This window comes from Garra rufa, chromosome 3, assembly GCF_049309525.1.
Source record: "Garra rufa chromosome 3, GarRuf1.0, whole genome shotgun sequence".
Classification (NCBI taxonomy): Eukaryota; Metazoa; Chordata; class Actinopteri; order Cypriniformes; family Cyprinidae; genus Garra; species Garra rufa.
The window spans coordinates 16,015,616-16,039,758 of NC_133363.1; the positions used below are offsets into that span (position 1 = coordinate 16,015,616).

General features: G+C 36.7%; 1 protein-coding gene across 2 annotated transcripts in view; it reads right to left on the minus strand.

The window, feature by feature from the left end:
* dennd4c (DENN/MADD domain containing 4C) overlaps nucleotides 1-24,143 on the minus strand; it is a 69,884-nt gene that overhangs the window by 25,397 nt on the left and 20,344 nt on the right. For both annotated transcript variants that reach the window (XM_073835770.1, XM_073835768.1), the window contains exons 2-13: nucleotides 15,503-15,813; nucleotides 8,282-8,534; nucleotides 7,342-7,411; nucleotides 6,431-6,600; nucleotides 5,941-6,182; nucleotides 4,629-4,695; nucleotides 3,656-3,714; nucleotides 1,973-2,117; nucleotides 1,403-1,578; nucleotides 1,205-1,305; nucleotides 860-1,078; nucleotides 254-399 (exon numbers count right to left, since the gene is read on the minus strand). In XM_073835770.1, coding sequence (XP_073691871.1) covers nucleotides 254-399; nucleotides 860-1,078; nucleotides 1,205-1,305; nucleotides 1,403-1,578; nucleotides 1,973-2,117; nucleotides 3,656-3,714; nucleotides 4,629-4,695; nucleotides 5,941-6,182; nucleotides 6,431-6,600; nucleotides 7,342-7,411; nucleotides 8,282-8,534; nucleotides 15,503-15,801 — 1,947 coding nt within the window. In that variant the 5' untranslated portion in view covers nucleotides 15,802-15,813. The remainder of the gene's footprint in view (nucleotides 1-253; nucleotides 400-859; nucleotides 1,079-1,204; nucleotides 1,306-1,402; nucleotides 1,579-1,972; nucleotides 2,118-3,655; nucleotides 3,715-4,628; nucleotides 4,696-5,940; nucleotides 6,183-6,430; nucleotides 6,601-7,341; nucleotides 7,412-8,281; nucleotides 8,535-15,502; nucleotides 15,814-24,143) is intronic.

Here is a 24,143-nt window from a genome sequence, read left to right on the forward strand (position 1 = left end):
GGTTGCTCAGGTTCTTCCTTCAGTGTAAATCTTTGGTATTTCTTAGGCCAAAAATTGCAGCATAAGCAAGTATGAGCAATAGCATGCATCACTAATAATGAAGAATATTTCATTGTGTTCCATTAGAATAGGCTTCTGCGTCACCCGTCGTAAAACCTCTGCCAAATGGCTGTGTGGATAATTCCACTGTGGCGACCCCTAATGGGAGCAGCTGAAGGAAAAAGAGAGTACGTGCTTTGTTTTTTTAACTTACTTTTCCAACGCAGTCATCAAAGAAAGCCAGGCTGGTGTCCTTGTCGCTAACAAAAGTACATTCTTCAATGAAGCGGATGAAGATCTGAGTCTTGGTGAGCTGAGAGTAGAACTTCTGATGTGCACGATCTCTGCTCTTTAAGAATCCTAAAGAAAAGACATAAGCATTACTCAGTGGCAAATTAGCACAAGTAGCTCATTACTTTGGCAATAATTACACTTTATACAGAAATTTATAGAGACATGCCGTGCTATGAATTTTAGTCTATGCTTGTTAGCTTTGAGGCCAGCTGTATGCAAGTGTAGTCCTAAAAGCTTATAAACACATTTTAAATGTACAGTTCTTCTATTAAGTTAACTAATGGAGCAAAGAGACTGGACAAAATGGATGCAAGATGAGACATCCATTAAACACTCTCTAGACTAGAAATTGGAAGTAGCAAATCTGGTTCTTTTCCGTGATATAAACTAAAGGATACTTGCTATTGCAAAAAGGGGAGAAGCTCTTTAGTAAGCAATGGGACATTCTACAGTCTTGTAGACCTTGCACACAAAAACCAAGATCACATATCACTACACAGGGCCACTATTCTGCTAGAAGAGTTACCTTGCAAGTCATAGAGTGAGTCTGCAGCAGTAGCTTTCTCAGAAGGTGCTTGTGTGATGGGTTTGAGGTAGGTTCGGTAGCCCTTCAGTATGGAGGCCATAAAGCGCAGGAACGCCTCTTGAATCTCCATCTCCAGCTCTGTCTTTTTCTTATGCCAGGTGAAGTCCGCCTCGATAGGGGTCATCTCCACTGCCAAGCCTTCTAGTGCTGCACGCCGAACTGTTTTGAAAAAAATCCTTATATAAAATAGGTCTCATATACCCATAGTCACACCTTTTTTATTGCAAAAAATTTTAGAGATGCTGTACAATTTAAAGAAGCTGTAAAGGTGAAAAGAGATCTTACCAGTGGCAAGCTGGTGGTGAAGATTTCCTAAAGAGTTGATGAGACCTTTGCAGGGCTTCTTTGGGAGATTCTTCCAGTTGCTATTTCTTTTTTCATCAGACCTAAAACAAACACATTGCAAATATAAGTAATAGTCCATGCCTTAAAGAAATAACAAATAGAAATAAATTCACAAATGTTAAATATAAGAGTGCTCACAAGTATATAGTGTTGGTGTCCAAGTCCACACAGACCACATCAGGTGGTGGATCGTAGAGGTCAAAATATCTAGAGTCAACACCCACAATAAAGGGACATGGCGCGTTGAGAACCCCCGCCAGAGACAGAGGGCAAAGAGGGATATAAGGACACTGCCACTGGAATGGGAAGATCATCTAGAGGGAGATCATAATGATGATGGTGTCCTATTTATTAATATAACAAATTCTCAAACAGTTTTTATTCCCTTCTGAACAATTGGTTAAGATAAGAACTTTTACATTACTTTCAATTACCCTACTTTCAATTTACATTCGCAAACATTTCGTGCTAGACACAATTTGCAATGTGCAATTTCAATCTTGATTATAGAAGATGCAGCAGTCTTTCACAATCTGGCATACTTTATTAAGACTATACAGCATCAGTCCACCACTCTAATCATTGTATCTGATTTTAAATCTTTAGTACATTTTGTATGAACGAATAAGAATCTGTTTGCTGTAAAACACTATACAAAGTCGTAAACTCCACACCTTTGGACAACCCTTTTTTTCCCCAAACACTTACCGCCACAACGGCCTCAGCCACCCCAGTCAGTACAGCCGGTCTGAGGGAGTGCAACAGGATCTTACTTTCCAGCAGGACAAAGTGTAGCAATGTTGCACAATTTTCTGGGCCCAGATTCATCAGCAGTGTGCTGTAGTCTGCTCCACTGAAGAGCAGATAAGAGAAAGAGAGTAAATGTCTACATAATCAAAATATCAGAACACTCTATAAGGTTTAGATTGTCATTCTTCTGAAATGTAAGCATTTCTTAGCATTAATCAATCTATTATTATATATTCATTTATTATTTACTTCTCTTTTCTCTTCAGAGGGTTTAAAAACAGAAAAGTGTATTGGCTGTTCATCAGCTAGAGACAAAAAAAGTCAGTATAGTTGTGGTGTGGACTTATTCTCATGAAATCAGGGGTGGGCCGTCAGGCCCATGAAGAAATGAACGTGAAGTGTTACCAGTGTAATTTCTGTGTTTGGAATTAGCTCCTTTTAAACAGTCATCAAGCAATGTAATTTCTTGCCTCATAGATTTATGTAACACGAGTTATAAGGTACAAATTATGTACTATATAGAGCTTAAAAGGTGCCTATTATAGCACCTTCAGCTTAATATTAAAAATACAGTGTGATGTAATATGCAAAACTTCCAAAAAGTAAAACCAGTAACTACAGAGTGGAACTTGTGATCGAATTAAGAGAAGATGTCGATATGACAGGTCATGTATTTTTTTTTTGTCCATACAAACTGTTTGGTTATCAGCATTCTACTGTATGTTACATAGAAGAAGAAAGAATCATGAAAGTTTGGAACAACATGAGAGTGAGTAAATAATGAAGGAATTTTCATTGTTGGGTGAACTATCCACTTAACGGTGATCCTTCTCTGATCTTTTGCTCATAAAACAACTACCACTCCAATTTAAAGAAAAAGATGGAAACTTTGTCAAGGGGAGGAAAAATCCGAGATCCTTGACAAGCAAGCATTTCCTATGGAAAAAATGGTTGGTAAAAATGACCTGCTATTCTTGTCTGACCTAAAACTGCAGCTCTGCTGGCTAGAATTAGATCAAATGAGATTCTAAAATATAATTGAAAAAATGCACATATACATGTATTGTACATAAGTAAATGGGTATTACTCACTACTTCTGGATTCATGAAAAGCTATACAGTGGCTACAAAACATATATAATATAATTAAGTATATTACATAATTGGCAAGCAAAAACAACGCCAATTGCTAAATATTTTTTAAGCTAATTAAGTTCAGTCTACTTAAATATGTAAAACTGAAATGTATTTGTGCTTGGACTACATGAATATTTAGTGCATTAGTTTAAACTGCATGGGTGAATTTGAATTAAGAAAAGTTTATTGTGTTTAAACAGTTGACTTAAGAAATCTGTATAAAATCTGTATAAATGTATATATATTACACTTTTAAAAATAACAGTGTGATCTGTGACACTGCTTTGGCAAAGCATCTGTCAATCAAACTAAAATCTGTCAGTTAAAACCCAAAGTCTCACTAAATCTTGTTAGAAGCACTTAAGTTTCACTAACATTTGACAACCAGAAACTGTCCAAACAAAAAGGAATATAAAATTATATGGCACTAGTTTCATGTTTAATTACCTAAAACAACAGTATCTTGACCTATGTCCATACCTTAATCAAACAGAAATCATTTACCTTAGTGGTAAAGGTGTGCAAACAGGTTGGGCCAGGATTAAGGTGTCATGTGCCGACAGCTTATTGGGGAAAAAAAAGAATAATAATAACATTAAATATATAACTCATATAACTTTATGCAACTCTATAAAAGAACATACACAGATGAGCCAAAATACTATGACCACCTCCCTAATATGCTGCTGGTCCTCTGTATGACTGCCAATACAGCGACAACTCGTTGAGGCATGGACTCTACAAGACTCTTGAAGGTCTACTATGGTATCTGGCACCAAGACGTTAGCAGCAGATCCTTCAAATCCTGTAGGTTTGAGAGGCAGAGGCAACACGAATCGAACGTGCTGGTCCAGCACATCTACAGATACTCAGTTTGACTGAGATCTGGGGAATTCGAAGGCCAGGGCAACACCTTAAACTCTGCATTATGTTTCTTTAAACCATTCCTGGCAGTGTGCATTATTCTGCTGAAAGAGGCCATTTCCACCAGGAACACAATTATCATGGAGGGTGCAGTTGTCATGAAACATTGTGAAGGGCATCACTTTTTTCCATCGCACTCCACCATCTTGTCATTGTCCCACAGTGCATCCTGGTGCCATAACTTCCCTAAACAGTACCAGAAGCGAACTTCTTCCGCTTCTCGAATGTCTAGTTCCTGCATGCCCGTTGTAGGTGCTTTCGATGGTGGACAGGGGTCATCATAGTCTCTAAGACAGACGCTAAGATTGGTTGCAGCCCACAGATTTTCCTGCACATCTCTCCTGCATCCAACGCATTCATTACGAGAACTGATTGTCTGCTTATCATCTAATCAAACCAGACCTTAATATTTAATTGTTTAATGATCAACAATATTTACTTCACCTGTGAATGGTCATAATGTTTTGGCTCGTCAGTGTATGGTTACATGTATAAAATGTACAATGTTAGAATCCAGAATATCTATAAAAAAAAAAAAAACTATTCTCCTCACCTGGACCAGTATTCTTGGTCTCTGAGGAGAAGGGAAGGAGACATTGTGCATGAAGTGGGATATGTGTCTAAAAAAGCAAAAGAAATCAATCATATTAACCCAACTTGTAGACTGATATCACAATCAAACATAAAAATATAAATACAAATATAAAAATAACCTTTTTTGTCAAACACATGGCTAGGTGATTTACTTCTATTTCAAATATACTTTTAACAGTCTATAGCCACTTTTCCACCGAAATTACCCAAAACAATTTGTCCCAGGAACTTTTTTCCCCAAGAAAATTTTTTCCCCCAGATTTGTTAATGTCTGCGTTTCCATCGCGGTCTAAAGTACCGTGAAGATTAGGCAAACAGTCTGCTGACATAGGACTGCACGCGACTTTCGGGAGTGTGAACTCCTAGGAACGCACCAACACAAGTCTGGTAATCTACAAATGTAACAGCGTACTTGATAACATCAGTCAGTTCCTCTTGGCTACTGCTATTTTCCTCACTGTATTTAAAATAAGACAAAATATGATTTCAAACACCACTGCCTCTTAATATATATATAACCAATATACATAAATTTCTATATAATATATAAAGTTATGAAAACCAGCTGTAACAATTATGACTTGGAACAAATAATAGATTTACTCAAAACTAATTTTATCTCATGTTTAACCACTACAGAGACATCAGAGCAAGCGGTAAATGTCAGAAGGTCTAGACGAAGTGAGGTGCTCTCGGTGGGATACATGAGCACTGAGAATTCACCTGGAACTTACTCTGAACTCGGCAAAGCTCATTTGCAAATAGGCTTTTTCTTTATAAATAAAACGCAAATTTGAGTTTTAAACAACTACATTCTCACCTGAAATACTCTTAAAACTACATTTCATGAAACAAAAAACAAAAGCGGTAATATTTTGAATATTTTGTGAATAAATGGTGATTGAAATACCATCGCCCAAGTCCCACCCACTAAATTTCTTACTGCAGGGGCAAATTTCTACCCGGAACTTTATTTAGATCCTTGTTCCTGTGTTGGAAACACACCGAGTACCGCCCAAAAGTCCCTAGTTCCTGGGGAAAGTTCCTGCGGTGGAAACAGGCTTTATGTAGAGCTTTCCAAATCAGCCACTTATGAGGTTGCATGATGATTACTATGCAGCCTTGGAAGGGAGCTGCCTATGTAGATAGTTCATTACGTTTTGGAACAGATTCATATTGTGCAAAATTCTGTTATAAAAATAGAGACAACATTACTGCAATAAAAAGCATTGTTAAAAAAAAACGTAGTTGAAGTAAGAATCTGTTTGTACTTCTCAATGGGCAGAGGGTTGACTCCATTGGCCGACAGCTTGTAAAGGAACATGAGGAACTTCCTGAAAGACTCAAAGAAAGGCCAGCGGGATAGCAGGCAGATGCACTTGTTGGTGTTGACTGTGCGGTTGGGTATGACCTTCTTGTCCACAGTGGAAACCAGACCTAGCTGGATCTTTTGTTTCTCGCTGAGACCGTCCACGGGATGTGGCTCATAGAACTGTATTCCAGCTCCATACACCTGCAGAAAGGGAAAAAAATAGGACTTTTTTTTTAGAGTGAAACGCACAGTTTTTATACAAATTCTTTGCAACTCGAGCTTATACCATCAATTAAACCTGAACAGATTCAGTTAGAATTATTTATCTTTCAGTTAACTAAGATGACTCCACAATTAAAAGAATAAAATACCCAACTTTTACAATTTCACACCACACATATAGCTGAATGACAGTAAGATAATAGTGACATCAAGAGATTTTAGTTTACCTTTTCTCCATTAGAGTTGGTGAGGACAAATGTGGAGAAAACAGGTAAAGGGTAGCGTGTGTTAGGAGCCCAGCACTCAATCTTGGCCCCCATAGGGAGGCAAAAGAGAGGTACAGACTCAGAGAGGGGAAATGATTCATAGTCCTCCTCAGGATAGCGAAAGATCAGACCTGCCAATAGAAAGATTTGTTAGAACCACTGTGAATGTGTGCCATGTTTCTATGATTAGATATCATTGGTGTCCTGTCTTACGGTTCAGCATTTAAATAATGCTATTTGAAAAAAAACAACAACACATCTTCTTGAAAGTGATGGGACAGGAAGTTTTTTTTTTAGTGATTAACACAATGTCATGTGACAGGAAGTGATACAACATGGAGATAAAAAAAAACTAACTGTCTGCTGACAGAGATTGAACTATGATAAACTAGTATGAAAGGTCATGACCACCATACTAAAACATCAAAGCATTCAGCCTTTAAACTAACCCATCAAACAGACATTATTTATGAGCACAGCAATGTGCTGAACATATAAACAGAGAACATATAATCAGACACTGTTTTACAGAGCCCAGGGACTTTTTAGGGATTTCTGCATTAGCAAGACATGTTAACAGACTGCTCTTTAAAAATAAAACCACTGCACAAACATCAATCAGTTTGCAGAGTTAGTGATTATTTTCAGGAAATCTCAGCAGAGAGGAAATGCTATTTACTGTGAAATAAGTGCTGAAATAAGCTGTTTACAGTGAAATAGGTGCTGACATTTACAAGTCTCTGAGAACACTGTTAAAAAGTTTCTAACCGACAAAATCAATCACAAGAGATCAGAAAAATGAATAAAAAGCAAAATAACGGATGGAAAGAAAGATGGATAGACAGAATAGGAAACTGGTGGCAGAGACTTACCAGCTTTATAAGCAATGGAGTTGGAGGCAGACACTGACTTCTTGTAGCACAAAAACACACTCGATCCCCACTGAGCGTGGAAAAGAAAAATAAGAAGAAACAAATGAAATTAATTACTGAATTATATCTTGTTCGTAAAAAAGGCTTTAACAGCGAATAGCACACCATCACTACTAAACATCACTATTATGAAATACTTCTTATTAGTAGTAGTAGGGCTGTTAAGTGATTTACCCCCGGTTTCACAGACAAGGCTTTAGCCTAGTCCCAGACTAAACTGCAAGTCTGAGCTGTTTCAACTGAAAGAAACTTGCACTAACTGATCCTAAAAATATCTGTGCCTTTGTTTTATTTCAAGATGCACACCAATAATGTTTTATTCTAACTCACATTTATAAAAATTACTTCAATTTCTTAATTGAACTATGACTTAATCCTGGCTTAGTCTAAGCCCTGTATGTGAAACCAGGCCTTTATGTTTTAATCTAATTAATTACATGATCGCAAAGTAACTGCACATAAATTCTGGTCATTATTTTGTTAGATGATAAAAGCAATAATTCAATTTAACATCAAATTTTTTTTACACAAAAACTCTCAAATCTTTTTTTTTCAGAAGTTGCATCTAAAGTGGCATTTAAGTATATTTACACAGACCGTTTAATGCTATTAAATTAGAATTGCATAAATGATCATAATAAATGGGTATTATTTAATCTATAAAGCAGCTTTAAAACCAGCTTTAAAAAAATAATAAATAAAGTCAACTGGTTGTTGTTTTAAATTAAATATTAGGCCATTTTGAGCGTTTTTCATGTTAAGTGTTTTAGAATGTTCCAGTGTTCTGGTTTTTATCTTCATGCCAGTCATGTGACTGACAGCTATAGATTGTATAACAGTGTTTCTTTTTACATTATTTTGACTTCCATGCTGAACTCACCAAGCCACAGTTAAGGTTCTTGTCCACTTTGCAGAAAGTGTGAGGAGGAGTCTCGCCCTTGTTTGTGATGATGACGCAGATGTCAGTCACAGCCAGTGAGTTCTGGGGCTGGACGGGGGGTGCACGGCGGTATGTAATGAATATGCGCTGGGATGTGGCAGAACTGTTGTTGACATTTGCACAGCGGCCAAACGGTGTGGCTTCGATGACCTCACAACCCTGAATGAGACGCTCTTTACCCTCATATAGGACCCTACAACAAAGAACAAACACTGATCAGCAACTAAACCAGCAGAAGGAGACAGAAAATGAAAAAGTATCCATTAAGTACTTTTTCCCCTAGGCTCTTCTTATGATGGTATTACATTACATTAGCAAGTCAGCAAGGTCTGTGGAAATGTGTCCAATCACGGTACAACAGGATTTGTATCCAAGGCAGTGAAAAGGAAATGTGGGAGACAGTTTAGCTCAATGTAAGTGCATTGCACAATGTTTGTATGTAAATAAAAACCTAAATTAAAACTATTCATCACCTAAAGTTATTATGGCTCTTTACTAGACTTGGATTAAGTCCCGTATGCTGCCTTTATTTGACAAAAAAAAAAAAAAAAAGCAAAAAAAAAAAGTAATACTGCCAACAGCAATACTGTGAAGTATAAGAACAATAAATGACAATACAAATATTTTACATGTAAAACAACTTAAAAAGCGAGACAATGTGACAGCAAAACTGAATTTTTAGTAGCCATTACTCCAGTTTTAGTCACATTCATTCATTCATATCATTGATTCTTGAGATAAGAGACAAAACAAGTCCCACACAAACAAGCCCTCTTTATGTTAAAAATGAAGGAATTCATCAAAATAAAAATACTTAAAATGTTGCTTTTAAAGAAAATGTGTATTCATTGCTTTTTAAATAATTTATTTAGTATTTTTTTATAAACATGCTATATACTTGAAATACATGTTATTTGACCTATCCTCATCACAAGGTCACTGTGTTTAGGAATGCAGAAAAAAATGATGCCATCTGTAAAATATCAAAAAATACAAAAAGTAAATAATAATAAAAAAAAATAATAATAATACAACACTATTAAAGTTGTGTCTTTTCTCTGCATCAACTCCATCAGGATTTTTTTTATCATTCTTTATAAATCAGGCCAGCGGCATCTCTAACTCTGAGGAGCTCTTACCTATTTCCTGCTAACTGCGGAGCTTAAAAGTAAGACACATAGTACTAGAAGTTTTATATTTCTTCATAGTTTTTACAAACAATGTTGACGTCTTTGCAAACTCCATCATTCCAGTGTAATAGCCTTTGTAAATAGCTGTGGAATAAATCTTAGCATTTTTGTTGTTTATTAATGCAGGTACAGCTGAGGGGGAAAAAAACTGCTCCACTGTACTACACGTGGTAAATGTGGAAACGTGTCAGGTTTTATCTCTGTTGTTTCATGATTTTATTTACATACATATTTGGCCTGATGTACGTGTCTTATTATTTTTACTATTATTATTTATTTTAATTGTTATTATTTACTAGTACTTATGTGTATTTAAATGTCTGAAACCTAAAATAAGCGTTATGTGGTTAAAAGCACTGCATAGTTGTGATTGTATGACAAGTGCAGAGCTCGTCCGTCTCTGGCTCAGCGCCAGCCATCGCGCCAAAGCGCAGTTTGAATTTGTCAGTTGCGTGACGTCACCGAACGTTCTAAATCCCATATGTGGGACCGTACTCCCAGGGGCACAGAAATTAGAATCCCATATGTGGGACCGTACTGCTCAAAGGGTTAACCAGAGCTGCACAGGTTGTTGCTGGGATCCTCTTCCACTTCTTCAAAATGACATCACAAAGCTGCTGGATGTTAGACACATGGTGCTTCTTCACCTTCCATCTGAGGATGCCCCACAGGTACTCAATAGGGTTCAGGTCTGGAGACATACTTGGCCACTCCATCACCTTCACCTCTGTAAGGCAGCTTGGTGGTGTGTTTGGGAAAACTCCTGTTGGAAAAACTGCCATTCGGCCCAGTTTCTGAAGGGAAGGCATCATGTTCTGCTTCAGAATGTACAGTACATGTTGTACCAGCAAAACTCACTCTCAACAGAGAGTAAGGGTAAGCAGAATCAAATTTTCATTTTTGGGTGAACTATCCCTTTAAAAGTGTTATATAGCCTACTGTATACAGTGGTACAAGAGGAATACCAAATCATTGTTTTAAGTGTGAAAACATAGCAGAAGTAACACAGACATTCAAAAACTGTGGACTTGTGACGAGGCTACTGAAATAATCAGGCCTTCACTTGTAAGCAAGCAAGAGAAATACAATGCAAGTGTCTTAGAGCTGGCAAAAGCTATGAAAAGAGTGACTGTTTATCTCACAGAGTATGATGCAGCCTTCAGAAGTGACACTGTCACCACTGGAACTACTTACTGTAACCAAAGCACAATAAACTCATTTAACCTCTTCCAAGGCACATATGTACAAAAAATAGACTTAGAGGAATCCATATTCTGGTCTCAAGAGAAGTCAATCATTTCAGATCCAAAAGCATCCAAAATGTTATGGTGTTGCTAGAGGGGAAGTGCCTGGTTCCCACAGTGATGTTTAGTGGTAGTAAAGCTCTTATATTGTGATGTATGAGAGCTGAAGGTGTGAGGGAATTGTGCTTTATCAACGCTGTCATGAATTCATACACCACTGTGTGATGTAATACAAAAACTTGAAACAGAAGATGCTACCCTCTCCTCATTCCCTGACCATTTTTTCAACATGACAATAATGATATGCATTTTTCTAATGTGAAAATCCTTCAGTGGACATGTATTTCACCTAATCTTAACATTCTTGAGCACTTATGGGGGATTCTGTAGAGACGAGCTGAGCAACACTACCCATTAAAGACCAAGGCATTTAAGGAAGTCGTCCTCCAGAAGTTAAACAGGACAGATGTGACAATTTGTCATAAACAGTCATTGCTCAATGCCAAGAAGGGTCAGAGCAGTATATTTAATGTTCTGGAGAACATAAGTACTAGAATATTATACATTTGCGTAAATCTAGGGTGTACTCATTTCTGCAATTCTTTCACTTAAACAAAATTGGCTATTTTTTTTATTTTACAGAAAGTATTGGCAATTTTTTTTTATTATTATTTTTTATTAAGTATATCTATAAAACATTTTAATTTTGCCATCTTTCCATGAATTATATTAGTGATCATTAATAAAATACATCTTTTATATTTATACAGAGGGCCTGTGCTCATTTATGCTGTACACTGTATATATTTCTTTCAAAAATGAACAGAAACCTTTATCTAACAGTGTGACAAAAACTGATGGATTTGACTAAAAAAAGGTTCAGCCGAGGTTAAAGCAACTGATTGACAAGACAACAAATTAAGACAACGAACTAATTTTTAGACTAACATTTAATTTAATACAACAGTCCTTTAAGTGGACGTCATATTCTGGGTCTCCAGTAGCTCACAAAATAAAAAGAAGCTTATGTTTAGTCTAATGGTAATCATTATTATGTGATGCCCTGTAGCAGGAACATAAATGTTTCTAATAGAAATCCAAAGGATTTGTAGCCCGTCTTTACGCTGTATTATTCACATACATTTTATTTGTGCTTGACTTGCATGACTTAAGCAGTGTTTATGTTATGTTCGCTCTCTATGAAGTCCATTACATCAGGGTTTGCTATTGCTGTGATCTCATGTGAGTGAGAAAATAAATAAATAAATAATAACATATATGTTGAGTTATATTTAGGGGACAGTAAATATAAACTGCTATACAAGCTGCACATTGACTAGTCTAAAATACATCCAAGTTTCATTTCTATAGTATTGTCCCTTGAGAAGATATACTAAATTGTTGCTGAAGCATATTTGAAGTCTAAACAACTAGATTCTTGCCTAAAAACTCTTAAAATTACATTCTGTGACTCAACAACAGTAGTACTTCTAAAATTATAGTGGGCTTGGGTGTCTGTCATCACATTCGCTGTGAGAAATGCTGCAAGCAGAGTAATTCAAATGGTGAAAAGGTTCCCATAACGATATTGGGGAATGTCTCGCATGGTTGGAAAGACCTTTCAGCCAATCAGATTTGAGGACAAAAACAAACTGTTGTATATATTTTAATTAATGACAAAAAAAACTAAAGTAATGAGTCCTTTTTATCATGTGACTGTATTCCTTAAAAAGATATGGTAACACCATTGTAGCACCATAGTCCTATATAATAGGTGGTGTGCCTTTCAGACACCCAATTATGCAGATAAACTCTCTCTCTCACTGGACTCCAGAGAGCCCAAATGGGATGTGTAGTAGAGCTTTAAAAGCTTTACACACACTAAGTGCCATCAAATGCCTTACCAGCAAGTACATTGCATCAGCTTGATATTTAATATTGTGGCATTGTGAGTGAAGACAAAATGTGGATGTTATGTCAGGCCTTTAAAGGTTTATTTTAAATCACAATGAACATATATTAAAAAGGGAAATAATAGTAAATACTAGTGAAATAAGGGTGTGGTGTCCTTGCTGTGATTTTGGCAATAGGGGAGGGTTAGGAAAGGCATAGAGAAGTTTGTACCAGGCAGGGATCCAGATGGTGGTGACGCAGTGACGGTCTTGAGATGAACTATAAAACTCATAGTCAGCTGATGCTGAATGGAGACCACAAATAGATTTTGAATGACATGCATATATGCAAGGTGCAATTTGTTACAACCAGAGGGTGGATATTTGAATCAGAATGTCAGTAATTTTTTTATAAAGAAATGTAGACAATTTAAATATATTAAAAATCAAATTAAAAGAATTGTTTAAACTGAATTATCTACATTTTTAACAATTAACTATTCATATTAACTATACTGTACTATACTGTGAATTCAGGTCAAGTGTACCATCAGGTAAAGTGTACTGTGTGTACTGTATACAGGTTTTACAAAAAGTGTCCCACTTTAACCGGGTTTACCCTAAATAATATATAGGCACCATGATGATTAAAAAAAGCTGTCAAATATTTTGAACACATTTCTGTGGAGTTCAATTCAGCAGGCCAAAGCCTACTAAATGAATGGATGAATTAATAAATAATGGGGGGGGGGGGGTAATAAATGACTTGATAAACAAATACAATTATTTTGGATTAAATTTAGTCATAAACTACTTTTGGTATTATTATTTTTTTCCTTTATTACTTTTTAAGCTTTACTTTTATTGTTTTTAATTTTAGTTTCTTCTTTCATCGTTTATTTATTTGTGTATTTATTATTTAGGCCTTAATTTTTAGATTAAAGGTGTGGTCTACTGGCTTTTTTTGAAGGCTTGCTTGTGTTTATCAGATGCACTGTACATGCTCATGCTTCGTTTAAAAAAAATCTTTCCTCCCTCAAAAATCTGCAATGGGCTCAGATTAATTAGCTGGCCCAGTGTGTTTTGATTCGCTAACCGCCTAGTGCACGTTGTCTAGAAATGTCACGCCTCTTACCATAATGCATAGTTGCATTCGCTCCCGGTGTACTGTAAACAATGGCATCAGTATTGCCTTATTAATTTTAGCCCGAGTCAGACCCAGAGAACATTAAAGAGGATCGAGCAGAACCTATGCAAGCATGACTCTTTTCTTATAGTTGTCTCATATTTTTTAGTCTGTTTTTTGTAAATGCTACTGCTGTTTATGTTGTCTTTTGATATATGTTTTTATCCATACTACAGCATAAAATTAACAATAGAAACTATTAATGGAAAACACATCAACAAAGAATAAAACATACTTACAGGTTGTGGCCCAGAAACGATAGCTTCTGCTTTTATAGTTTGAACTGCTCTATCTTTGAGGACAAGCTTTTGGGCGAATCCAGCATTGAACTTGTGTAGATTGAGGATGCTGTCCTCTGTAAAAGGTCCAGCACAGAGAGCTATATTTGGACTATAATTTTCAGGAACCCCACCCTCTCTGTTGTGTGTTCCAGAGGGCAGGGTTTATGTAAATTTCAGGGTTTGTGATGTCACTAACCCAGGAAGTAGCTCGTCCCCTACCATCCGTTTGTTGTAGGCCTTAAAAAGCGAATTCTGTAAAAGACCATTTTCTCCCTTTGCATTGAACTTTGAGCAATGTAACTTTGCAGATGTTTATGCTGTGTGATTTTGGCCACGAGTTGGCCGTATAAGACAAATTTTAAAAATCCTAGAAGATTCCTGTAATCCTAGGCTAAAATCCATAATCTTTGATCGTTAGTTTGACATGTTCACTGACAGCCGATTAATGGCTGTTGCGATCAAGACGAAATTCTGGCAATGTCATAAACACCGGTTGTGCCGCGGTTTTCATGTGGGTGTGTATTGCTGCTTAAACTATTCTTCTTAAATACGCCGCTATTGCCGCCGTTTATATACTTTTTATATAATAACCAACATTTCAGCCCTGCGTGTAATACAGCTTGCAGCCACTGAATGTTTATAGGTTGATAATGTAAAACTACGGACACGTTATCTTGCGCGCACCCGTTTTTAACACGCCTTGACTGTCGTAAAGTCTGACATTAATAACAACTGAGATCCCACAGTGTGACATGATAAGCATGTTCGTAAAGTCTGATAAGTACAATCCTAAAGGACTTTTAAAAAAGAAAATCACACAGTGTGCGCCCGGCTTAATACCAGTAGTGATGGGATATTTGCTAAAAAAAAAAAAAAAAAGAAAATTAGACATTGCCTGTGTGATAGAAATTGGACATAAAAAAAAGAAAAAAAAGACTGTGACAAGTAGCACTGTCCAAATTTCTACTGGATGTTGCAGATCAACCTAAAAGTTCTTGAAACTTGAAGGTTTTGCTTTTTACAAAAAAAGAAATTTGTCATGTTGGTGGTCATGGGCAACATTTAACTCTTGAGTTGGGGGGGTTAAGTGTCAGTTTTTATAATCACCTTTTCACTTTTTGTCATTCATTTTAAAAAAGCATTACATAGAGCTGTATAACTATAAAAAGAATTTTTTAACCAGATTGAAAAGTCTTAATTCAGACAGATCATGCTGACATTCCCAAAACGAGAATTAGTGTTATGGCATCCACAGTAAACAAAGTTGTAAAATCTGTGACTCATCATGTTTGACTTCTGGTTGCATAATAAATATCTGTTCCAGGGTACAGCTACACAGAGGAATATCCATTCACCCTACAAACTCACCCGATGTCAATGAGTGGGGGTTTCCCACGAGCCCTCTTGTAACACAGGAAGAGTTCTGGGCTCTTGAGGCTGCCATGGTTGAGATTGGCCGGCTGGCCACTGTAGGTACTCTCAATGCATGTGAAACCTTCAGGCACGGTCTCTCCTGCAGACTTGTTGATGATGGCAAGGTCTGTGATGGATGCCTTGGGCCCACTGGACTTGGCTTCAGACAGATCCTGCTCTAGTGGTGTGGATTTGTCAGTCAGGCCAGCCACTACAAAGTAGTCTGTTACACGGTGACCCTTATCCTCAATCATGGCTGGACGGACCTGTTTGGAAAGAAGGAACTATTAAAGCATGTATTAAATATATAAGTCATACAGATAAAACTAATAAAATATAAGATTTTTACTCTTCTTCTATACACATTCATACTAAAGTGTACTATCAACTATGGTCATAATGACCAAATGGTGCAGAATGGGGACCACTGACAGCTGAAAAGGCCAGGAAGAGAATCTTGAAGTGAACTACAAAAATGAATGTGCATACTAAGTTTTTTTTTTACATGATTTGGATATGTTCACTTTGATGAGAAAACTTCTGGTGCAAACTTCTGGTGGTTCAGTTTTTGCAATACTGCCACCAAAGGCATTGAAAAACTGAAAACACTGAGCTGAAGAAGGACACGGAATGTACCAAAGTGCCTCCACAAGCATTAATCAATAGATTACCCCCATTGTAAAGTAATGCTCTCGTATTTTTAGAAACCGAACCAGCCAACAGGAGAACATGAGGATTAATGTGGTTCTGTTCTAATTTTGTCTTGCCATTAGGGCTAGGTGACATGGCAAAAAAAAAAATAAAAAAAAAATAAAAAAAAAATAAAAGAAGTGAAACACCTATCTCATTGCTTTTACCTCCCATTCTACTGCCCATGTCACATCTTTGTTAACACAACACAAAAAGCAATGTGGTACAACACTCAGAACAAACATTGCATTTAAATCACCAAAAAAAAAAAAAAAATCAGTGTTGTTTATAATGAAAATGTTTTTATTTTGTAACCATTTAAAAATGTAAATATGAGTGTGTGAAATTCTTACCCCGAAAAGATAAGATACTACACAATTTTAAAAGTTTAGCAAGCACTGCTCTAGGGGTTTACCAAATCTATCATCTCTAATCCAAGAGCAACTTTAGGCCACCTCACTAATGAGATGTCACTTGGTTACCTGCCATGTAGCAGTAGCTTACTGGGCATTAATTACAATTTTAGCCTACCCTGATCTTCCTTAGGTTAAATACATTGCTTCATGATACAACTATTATAGAACAATATTATAAAGCTCCTATTTTGCTCCTATCCTATATATATATATATATATATATATATATATATATATATATATATATATATATATATATATATATATATACACACAATTTTGTGACAAACATGTAAGTTTCATGTAAGCATTTAACATTTATCCCAAGAACTGTGGAACAGCGGCTAGTTGAATATCAAAGACAGCTTATCATTTTAAACATTGTGGTTTAAAAAACTTTTCAGGGACATTAAGAAGCGGAGCAGAATTCATTTTGGCAAATGTACGCGTTAAGACAGTTTCAGCCTGATACGCTGACATGCACCTGCTCATACAGCACCTGACTAAACTTGAGGCCAGACCATATAATATTTGACTAAACAACATAAAATGCACTTCAGCCCACAGTGTTACATTAAAACTTCACAAAACAAGTTTTAAAACCCCCTTTTATCTCATTCCTAAAAACTGTAATTCAATGCTGTGTAAATTGTAAATTCACAAGTTTCTCAGAGACTCAGACCAGTTGGTCAGGTGAAGGCAGCTTTGTTAGATTTAGTAGTAAATACTCAGAAGAAAAACCTGTTGCTCTACCATATAAATCTACGCATTTCTGTTCACTCAGACTCTTAAGGTGATGAATGAAAATAAATCATCCATTCAAGACTGAAATGAGGTTTACATATCAACAGTCACTGCTAATACATTTCAAAATCATATGCACTTGTTTAAACACTTGTTTTATTCTGAAATTCAGCTAGAGAGTTCATCATCTGAACTGTAACAGCCAACTACCACTGTACGCTGAGGTAAAGGTAAGCAAAATGTTTTTTGTTTTTTTTACATTTAATGTTGAATGTGCACACCAGACCAACAGATAAGGTCAAGACATTCTCTAAAGAGCAAATACGTTTTTGTTATGTATAAGTGAGTAAATAAATAAATAAATAAACTAACTAACTAACTTGTGAAACCTTACTTCGGTTTATGATACAAGCAAAAAATAATATTGTAACAATAATACATAACAAAATGTCCCAGCTTTTTTCTGGCTGGGATGTTCACATTGGCAGGTGAAAAATCTGAAGCTTGTTCACCCTTATTTGTTTCACACTGCCTAATCTTTTCTTCCCTTTCATATGCAGTAGATAGCCAAGCCCCCTTTGGTCTCTAAGAAAAACAAAGGTCATATTTCCTGGTAATGACACCAGCCACAACTTGATTCAAGAACTTTTGTACAAATCCAATAGCCTCCAAGCAAATGACAGAGGTAAAAAAATAGACTTCATTTCAAATCCAGTACTACTTTACAGTTTCTGGCATACAATCTTTTGTTTGTTTAGCTCCACCTCTAAGTCTAGCTCCCTCTTAAAAATCTTACATTTAAACAAGATTTATCAAGTAATGTCAGCAACTCCGGTGTTAAAAAGCCTGAACAGAATCTTTTCAATAAAGACAAAACTAATAAAACTTCTGTCATCAACAGTGTTCCTGCGGTGCATACCAAATTTCTTACGGTACCAACGTATGGAAGATACTACCATTTAAAAAATGCAATGGCACCGCAGGTATTTTTAAGCTTTAGTATTACCGTAGTACCAGTATATCATGCAACCCTACCACAGTGTCCTCCACTAATATTGGCACCCTTGGTAAATATAAGCACAGGTGGCTGTGAAAATAAATCTGCATCATATATCCTTTTGATCTTTCATTCAAAAAATTTACAAAATTCTAACCTTTCATTGAAGTAAAACAACTGAAAAAGTGGGGAGAAATTCTTATTATGAAATAAATTTTCTCTAGTTGACGTTGGCCACAATTATTGGCAACTAATTATTGCAACTCCTTTTCCAAAAATTTTTTTCCTATTTCCTAAAAGAGTTTTTCCTATAATGCCTGATGAGTTCAGAGAACACTTGACAAGAGATCAGAGACCATTCCTTTATAGAGAATCTCTCCAGATCCTTCAGATTCTCAGCTTCATATTGGTGTTTCTTCAGGTCAGGGAACTGGGACGGCCATGGCAGAAACGTCATTTTGCATCATTGTCCTGATGGAAGATCCAACTACGGCCAAGATTTTTAACAGAGGCAGTCAGGTTTTAATTTTTTATCTGTTGGTATTTCATAGAATCCATGATGCCGTGTATCTAAACAAGATGTTCAGGACCTCCAGCAGAAAACTAGTCCCACAACATTAAAGATTCAGCAGTATATTTAACCATGGGCATGGGGTACTTGTTGTTATCCCTGTTTGCACCAAATCCATCTGGTGGGCTTGCTGCCAAAAAGATCTTTTTTTTTTTTTTGTTTCATGTGACCATAGAAGCCAGCCCTGTTTGAAGTAGCAGTTGCAATTTCATAACGTGAGTTTACCCCCACTTTCAATTGTTTTACTTCAATGAAATGTTAGAATTTTGGAAAAAATTTAAATTAAAGATCAAAAAGAAAAATTATGCAGATTTATTTTCACCAACGCCTTTGCTCATATTTACCAAGGGTGCCAATATGGAGGGCACTGTATCAACCCTGTTACAGGTCCCTGTGATCACCCCCACAGTAACTCCTCCCAGCACAAAAGGACCGAACGCTTTGTGCTGAAGAGCCGCTTCTCTGGCTGCAGGACAGAGGCGGAGGGGTGGACAGAAGCCTGGTAGCTTTGTGTCATGCACAGCCTTTCACTTGCCTGAGAATTCACTTGCCAAGAATAGGCCCCAGAATAAAACAGCTCGATTCAGAATGGCTAGGCCTAAAGGGAATGGTACAAAAAACAACGCACAATGCACCAGCACTACAACCATTAGCAGCAGTAATGAGGATGTGTCATAGACTGAATGTACAAACTTGTCTGAAAAGAAAACAAAAGAAATCACAAGACACAGAGACATTTGGAAAAGTGCTGCAATAAATTAAGTGTCCTATGAAACTGAGATGAGCCAAAAAGCATTATAATAATAATAATAATAATAATAATAATAATAATAATAATAAATACACAAATATAAAAAACATAAAAAACAAACATTTACAATATTTGTTATTGCTCATGGTTTGTAAAATATTACTATGTAATGTTCAAAAAGAAAGAAAGAAAGAAAGAAAGATCTTTAAACACATTACACACAGATAACACTGTAAATTTCAGTACCGCAGGGTAAAATAAATGTAGTTATTAGCATGGTGCTTGAACCCCTAAATATCACACATAGCATATAATCAGTTATAATCACAATTGCCTCAATTATTTAAATTGTTTGATATTTATTCTTGTGACAGAAATACATAAATGAAGAAGAAACCCAAAATACTAAATGTCATGGTTTTATATTTAATAATCCACTATTTTGTAGTGAGGAGTCAAAATGTCAATTTTCACCTGAGATTTGACCTGCGTGGCAATCATTTTCCAAAATGTCATTTGTGTGGAAATATGAAGTCGGTAAATGGCCGTTAACAGAGGCCTGGGATACGGACGGACGCAAAGAGAAAAATACTGTAGCAGGCAGAGTGGCAGAGCAAACTCACTGCTCATGATGCATGAAATATTTCTGCAAAAAAAGTCCTAAATATTGATTTGAGGGTCTATATGAATGTGTTTCTGAGGGGAACTGGCTTAGATGGTATTTTCTTTTCATCATCACTTCCTAATGCTTAGTAAAGCAGTGTTTAAGCGCAGTGTTGTTTTGTTTACAGTGGTAACCAAGGAAACGCTATATTGCCGCTGTGGTATTTTTGCTGAAGGTTATCATACCAACCCTTGCCTATTCTTAACAAACGTTTCATTTGGTACAATGCTCAATGCCGTTAAAAGGAACAGTACTGCAGATTGCAGTAACTGCAATCATAATTGCATTTCACTTCCACATTTAATACTTATTTCATATGCAAAGATCTTACCCAATCATAGTAGTGGATGTTTACACTAAAGTCTTAAAGAAGGTGTGCCCCTTTAAAATGACTGTTAAAATCAGAGGGTCAAAATAATGGGGTAGAAAATGATAGCTATTAACATTAATTAACAAAATAATAACTATTAACATTTAATAGTTATTTTGAAACTATTAAATGTTAAAAACTAATTTCTTAGTTAGAGATGGCAAACAGCAGGCAGCTCTAAATTGGCAGGTACATCTGAAATAATTGCCCCCCAAAATTAAGAGAAAATAAGCATGCCAAGCTGTAAGAGAGCAGCGAGCATTCTACTTATGATTGCAGGTGTTGCTTAACATAGCTATGCTAAATTTCTGAGAGATTCACTTTATGCATATTAGACAATCTGACAGGGAAAACATGAGAAACACTGTGCCATAAACAATCCAGTTATGCTTTTCAGCCTAAAAATCACCAACATTTTCCATGGATCTACTACAGTAACACTAACTATAACCATGATATTCTTGCAGAAATTTGGTATATTCATATTGAATGTTATTATATTAATTAGAGCCCGACCGATATATCAGTGTGCCGATATTATCGGCCGATATTAGGCATTTTCCAAACTATTCGGTATCGGCATTTATAATGGCCGATAAATGAATATTTCAAAAAAAAAAAAAAAAAAAAACCGGACGAAACAGCCTTTAACCATGTCATGAGTGTTGGCGTTGTATAGTTTGTCCACCAGAGGGCACTCTACACCGTCCCTGTTGGCAACACTCGTGTATAACGCACCACACATCCTGCAACCCGCTGATCCAGCCAGAGTCGGGCAGAGAGAGACAGTTATCCGCGAGTGAGATCATCGTTGAAGTGTGTTCATGGTAGGGTTGGGAATCGGATACTTGTTATAAAATAAAAATTTCGATTCCTCTTATCGATTCCTGGGTGCATTTTTTCATCTAGTGATCTGCCAGGACCTTCCACACGTGCAATCTGCCAGGACCTTGTGTGGTAATGTAAACATCAGTCTAGTACAAGATGGATCGCGTGAAGTGCTCAAAAGTGGGGCTACGCTTTGTAAAAACTGAAGACAAAGCTATCGCTGCACGCAAACTTCATCTTAGAGATCTGCAAGGGACGTATGTTTTAGTCCCGCGCCCGCCTGCTCCAAAAGGAATATATGTTATTTCGTCCCGCAAAAGCCTACATAAAAGTAGTCTGACGGCTGAAGGTCTGGAACTCATGGCAGCTTTCATTGGCCAAGTCCCGCCCATAAGACTGTTTGATCGACATGTCAAACAACCAATCACAGTTCGTTTCATTCAGCGTCACGTTTTTGTGCGTGGAAATGCCCCCACAACAACAGACTGGCGTGCAACAAGTCAGTCATTGAAATAACCAGCATTGAAAGATAACGAAGAAGAGGGAGAACAAGCAGTAAGTCAGTAATTTGTTCGCGAACGTCGCATATGTACATAACAACAATGGCGTCTGCATAAGCACATTTTAGCAAAACGCCGAGTAAATCAGTCTGCGCTTTGTTTCCCGGCGGACTGAAAATAAACGCGACACTCACGTTTTCCGGAAATCCGGTCAAATCAACTAATCAGATGACGACTTCTGCTGCATCTGAAATCGCATAATGCTTCAGTAGGTACTACATTTAAATTCAAACGTACTTCATGACCGTTAAAACAGTACGTTCTATATAGTATGAATATGGGTAGTATGAATGGAATTCGGACGTACTACATCCGCCGCGTCTCCACTTTCCGCCATTTTTCGAATAACGACTCCTCTCCTGAAGTGTCCATGGTATGCGTACTGCAGAATTCGGGCGGAAGCAGTAGGTCATCCGGGTACTTCTCGCCTACTGTATTTCGAATACTATGAATTCGGACATACTACTCGCCTCACATACTGTTTTTCGCGTTCTATATAGTAGGGAAGTATGCGATTTCGGATGCAGCATTCGACATTCCTGAAGTGTTTCCAGTTAAGCGTACCATATGCATCAGACGTTTAGCCAACGTTCCGTGGGCGTGACGCCTGAGGCTGAGACTACTTATACCCCTGTGGGAAGACAGGTATCTACTTCATCTCTTGGCTGCATGAAACAAACCCTCCCTTTAATGTTAAGGCAAAGATGATCAGAGTAATAGTAACGAACTCGCGCATGCCCAATGTGTTCATTCTTGTAAATCGGACTCGTACATTAGGCACGCATAAGTCCTCTGTTGATTCACAAACTATTCATGATTTCGGGGCTCTGATCCATTTTTGCGTGAAATTTCAAAATATTTGCATAGTTTTCAAAATGAATGTCCTGTGAGTGTTTTATAATGAATGCTTACCCATAGAGGTGGATCTTGTAAGGGTCAGTGGTGTTTATGCACATATGAGCACCAGCATAAACAGATTTAGTATCAAACGTAGCTTGTGCATAAAAGTTTGCTTTTCTTTTACACGTGTGTGAAATCCAATGACCCCAAGAGTGCGTTGCAGACTGTCGTTCAGCCGGAGCATTAAAGAGTAATATAATGGATACATAATGGATTTAGATCGCTAAATAGTAGGTTTTAGAAGGCAGGCAGCAACTGTTGATTGAAAATGGTTTGATGTAGCTTGGTGGAAAGAATTTAAAATGTGCAGGTAAAGGGATAAGCAAGCTGACATTGTAATTATAAGGTAGCTTATTTTATACATTTTATTTATCAGAACTTTAGTATATTTTGATGTTCCTCTGTTCTGTTGTGACAATAAAAGAAACAAGTTTCTTTTTAAAATGCATTATCATATTATGTTAGTTAAAACTCATAAATAACTACAAATAACTAATGTTAGGGAAGTCTGTTTTGTTGCGCGTTTCTGAAAAAAAAAAAATCGGCCAATATATCGGAATATCGGATTTTAAATATTTGTATCGGTATCTGCCTTCAAAATCCTTTATCGGTCGGGCTCTAATATTAATACAGACGTGTATAATCAGGGGCGTTTCCTAAAAGAAAGCAAGGGAGGAATAGATTTCTCAAAAAAAAAAACTGGATGAGAAAATTAATCAGAGAACAAAAATAAAACTGTGCAAACATGCCAAAATATGACCTTAAAAAAAAAATGTATGAATCCAATGTTTTACTAAAATGACACCGAGTACGTTTACATGGACAATAATATTCCGATTTTAACGCGATTAAGACAATACTCTGATTAAGAAGCAACCATGTAAACTGAGATTTTTGATTAATTTAATCCGACTAAAGTCATAATCGAAGTAAACACAAATCGAATTAAGACAGGTGGAGTATTCCTATTTTAGTCGCATTATGGAAGACATGTACACACCTTAATCACACTATTCCCGTAGTGTAGGACTTTTCGCCACATTTTGCAACAGGATACACACTAATGCTGCGTTCCAGGCAGGTTTTTGAGCTCGTAAATCACGTC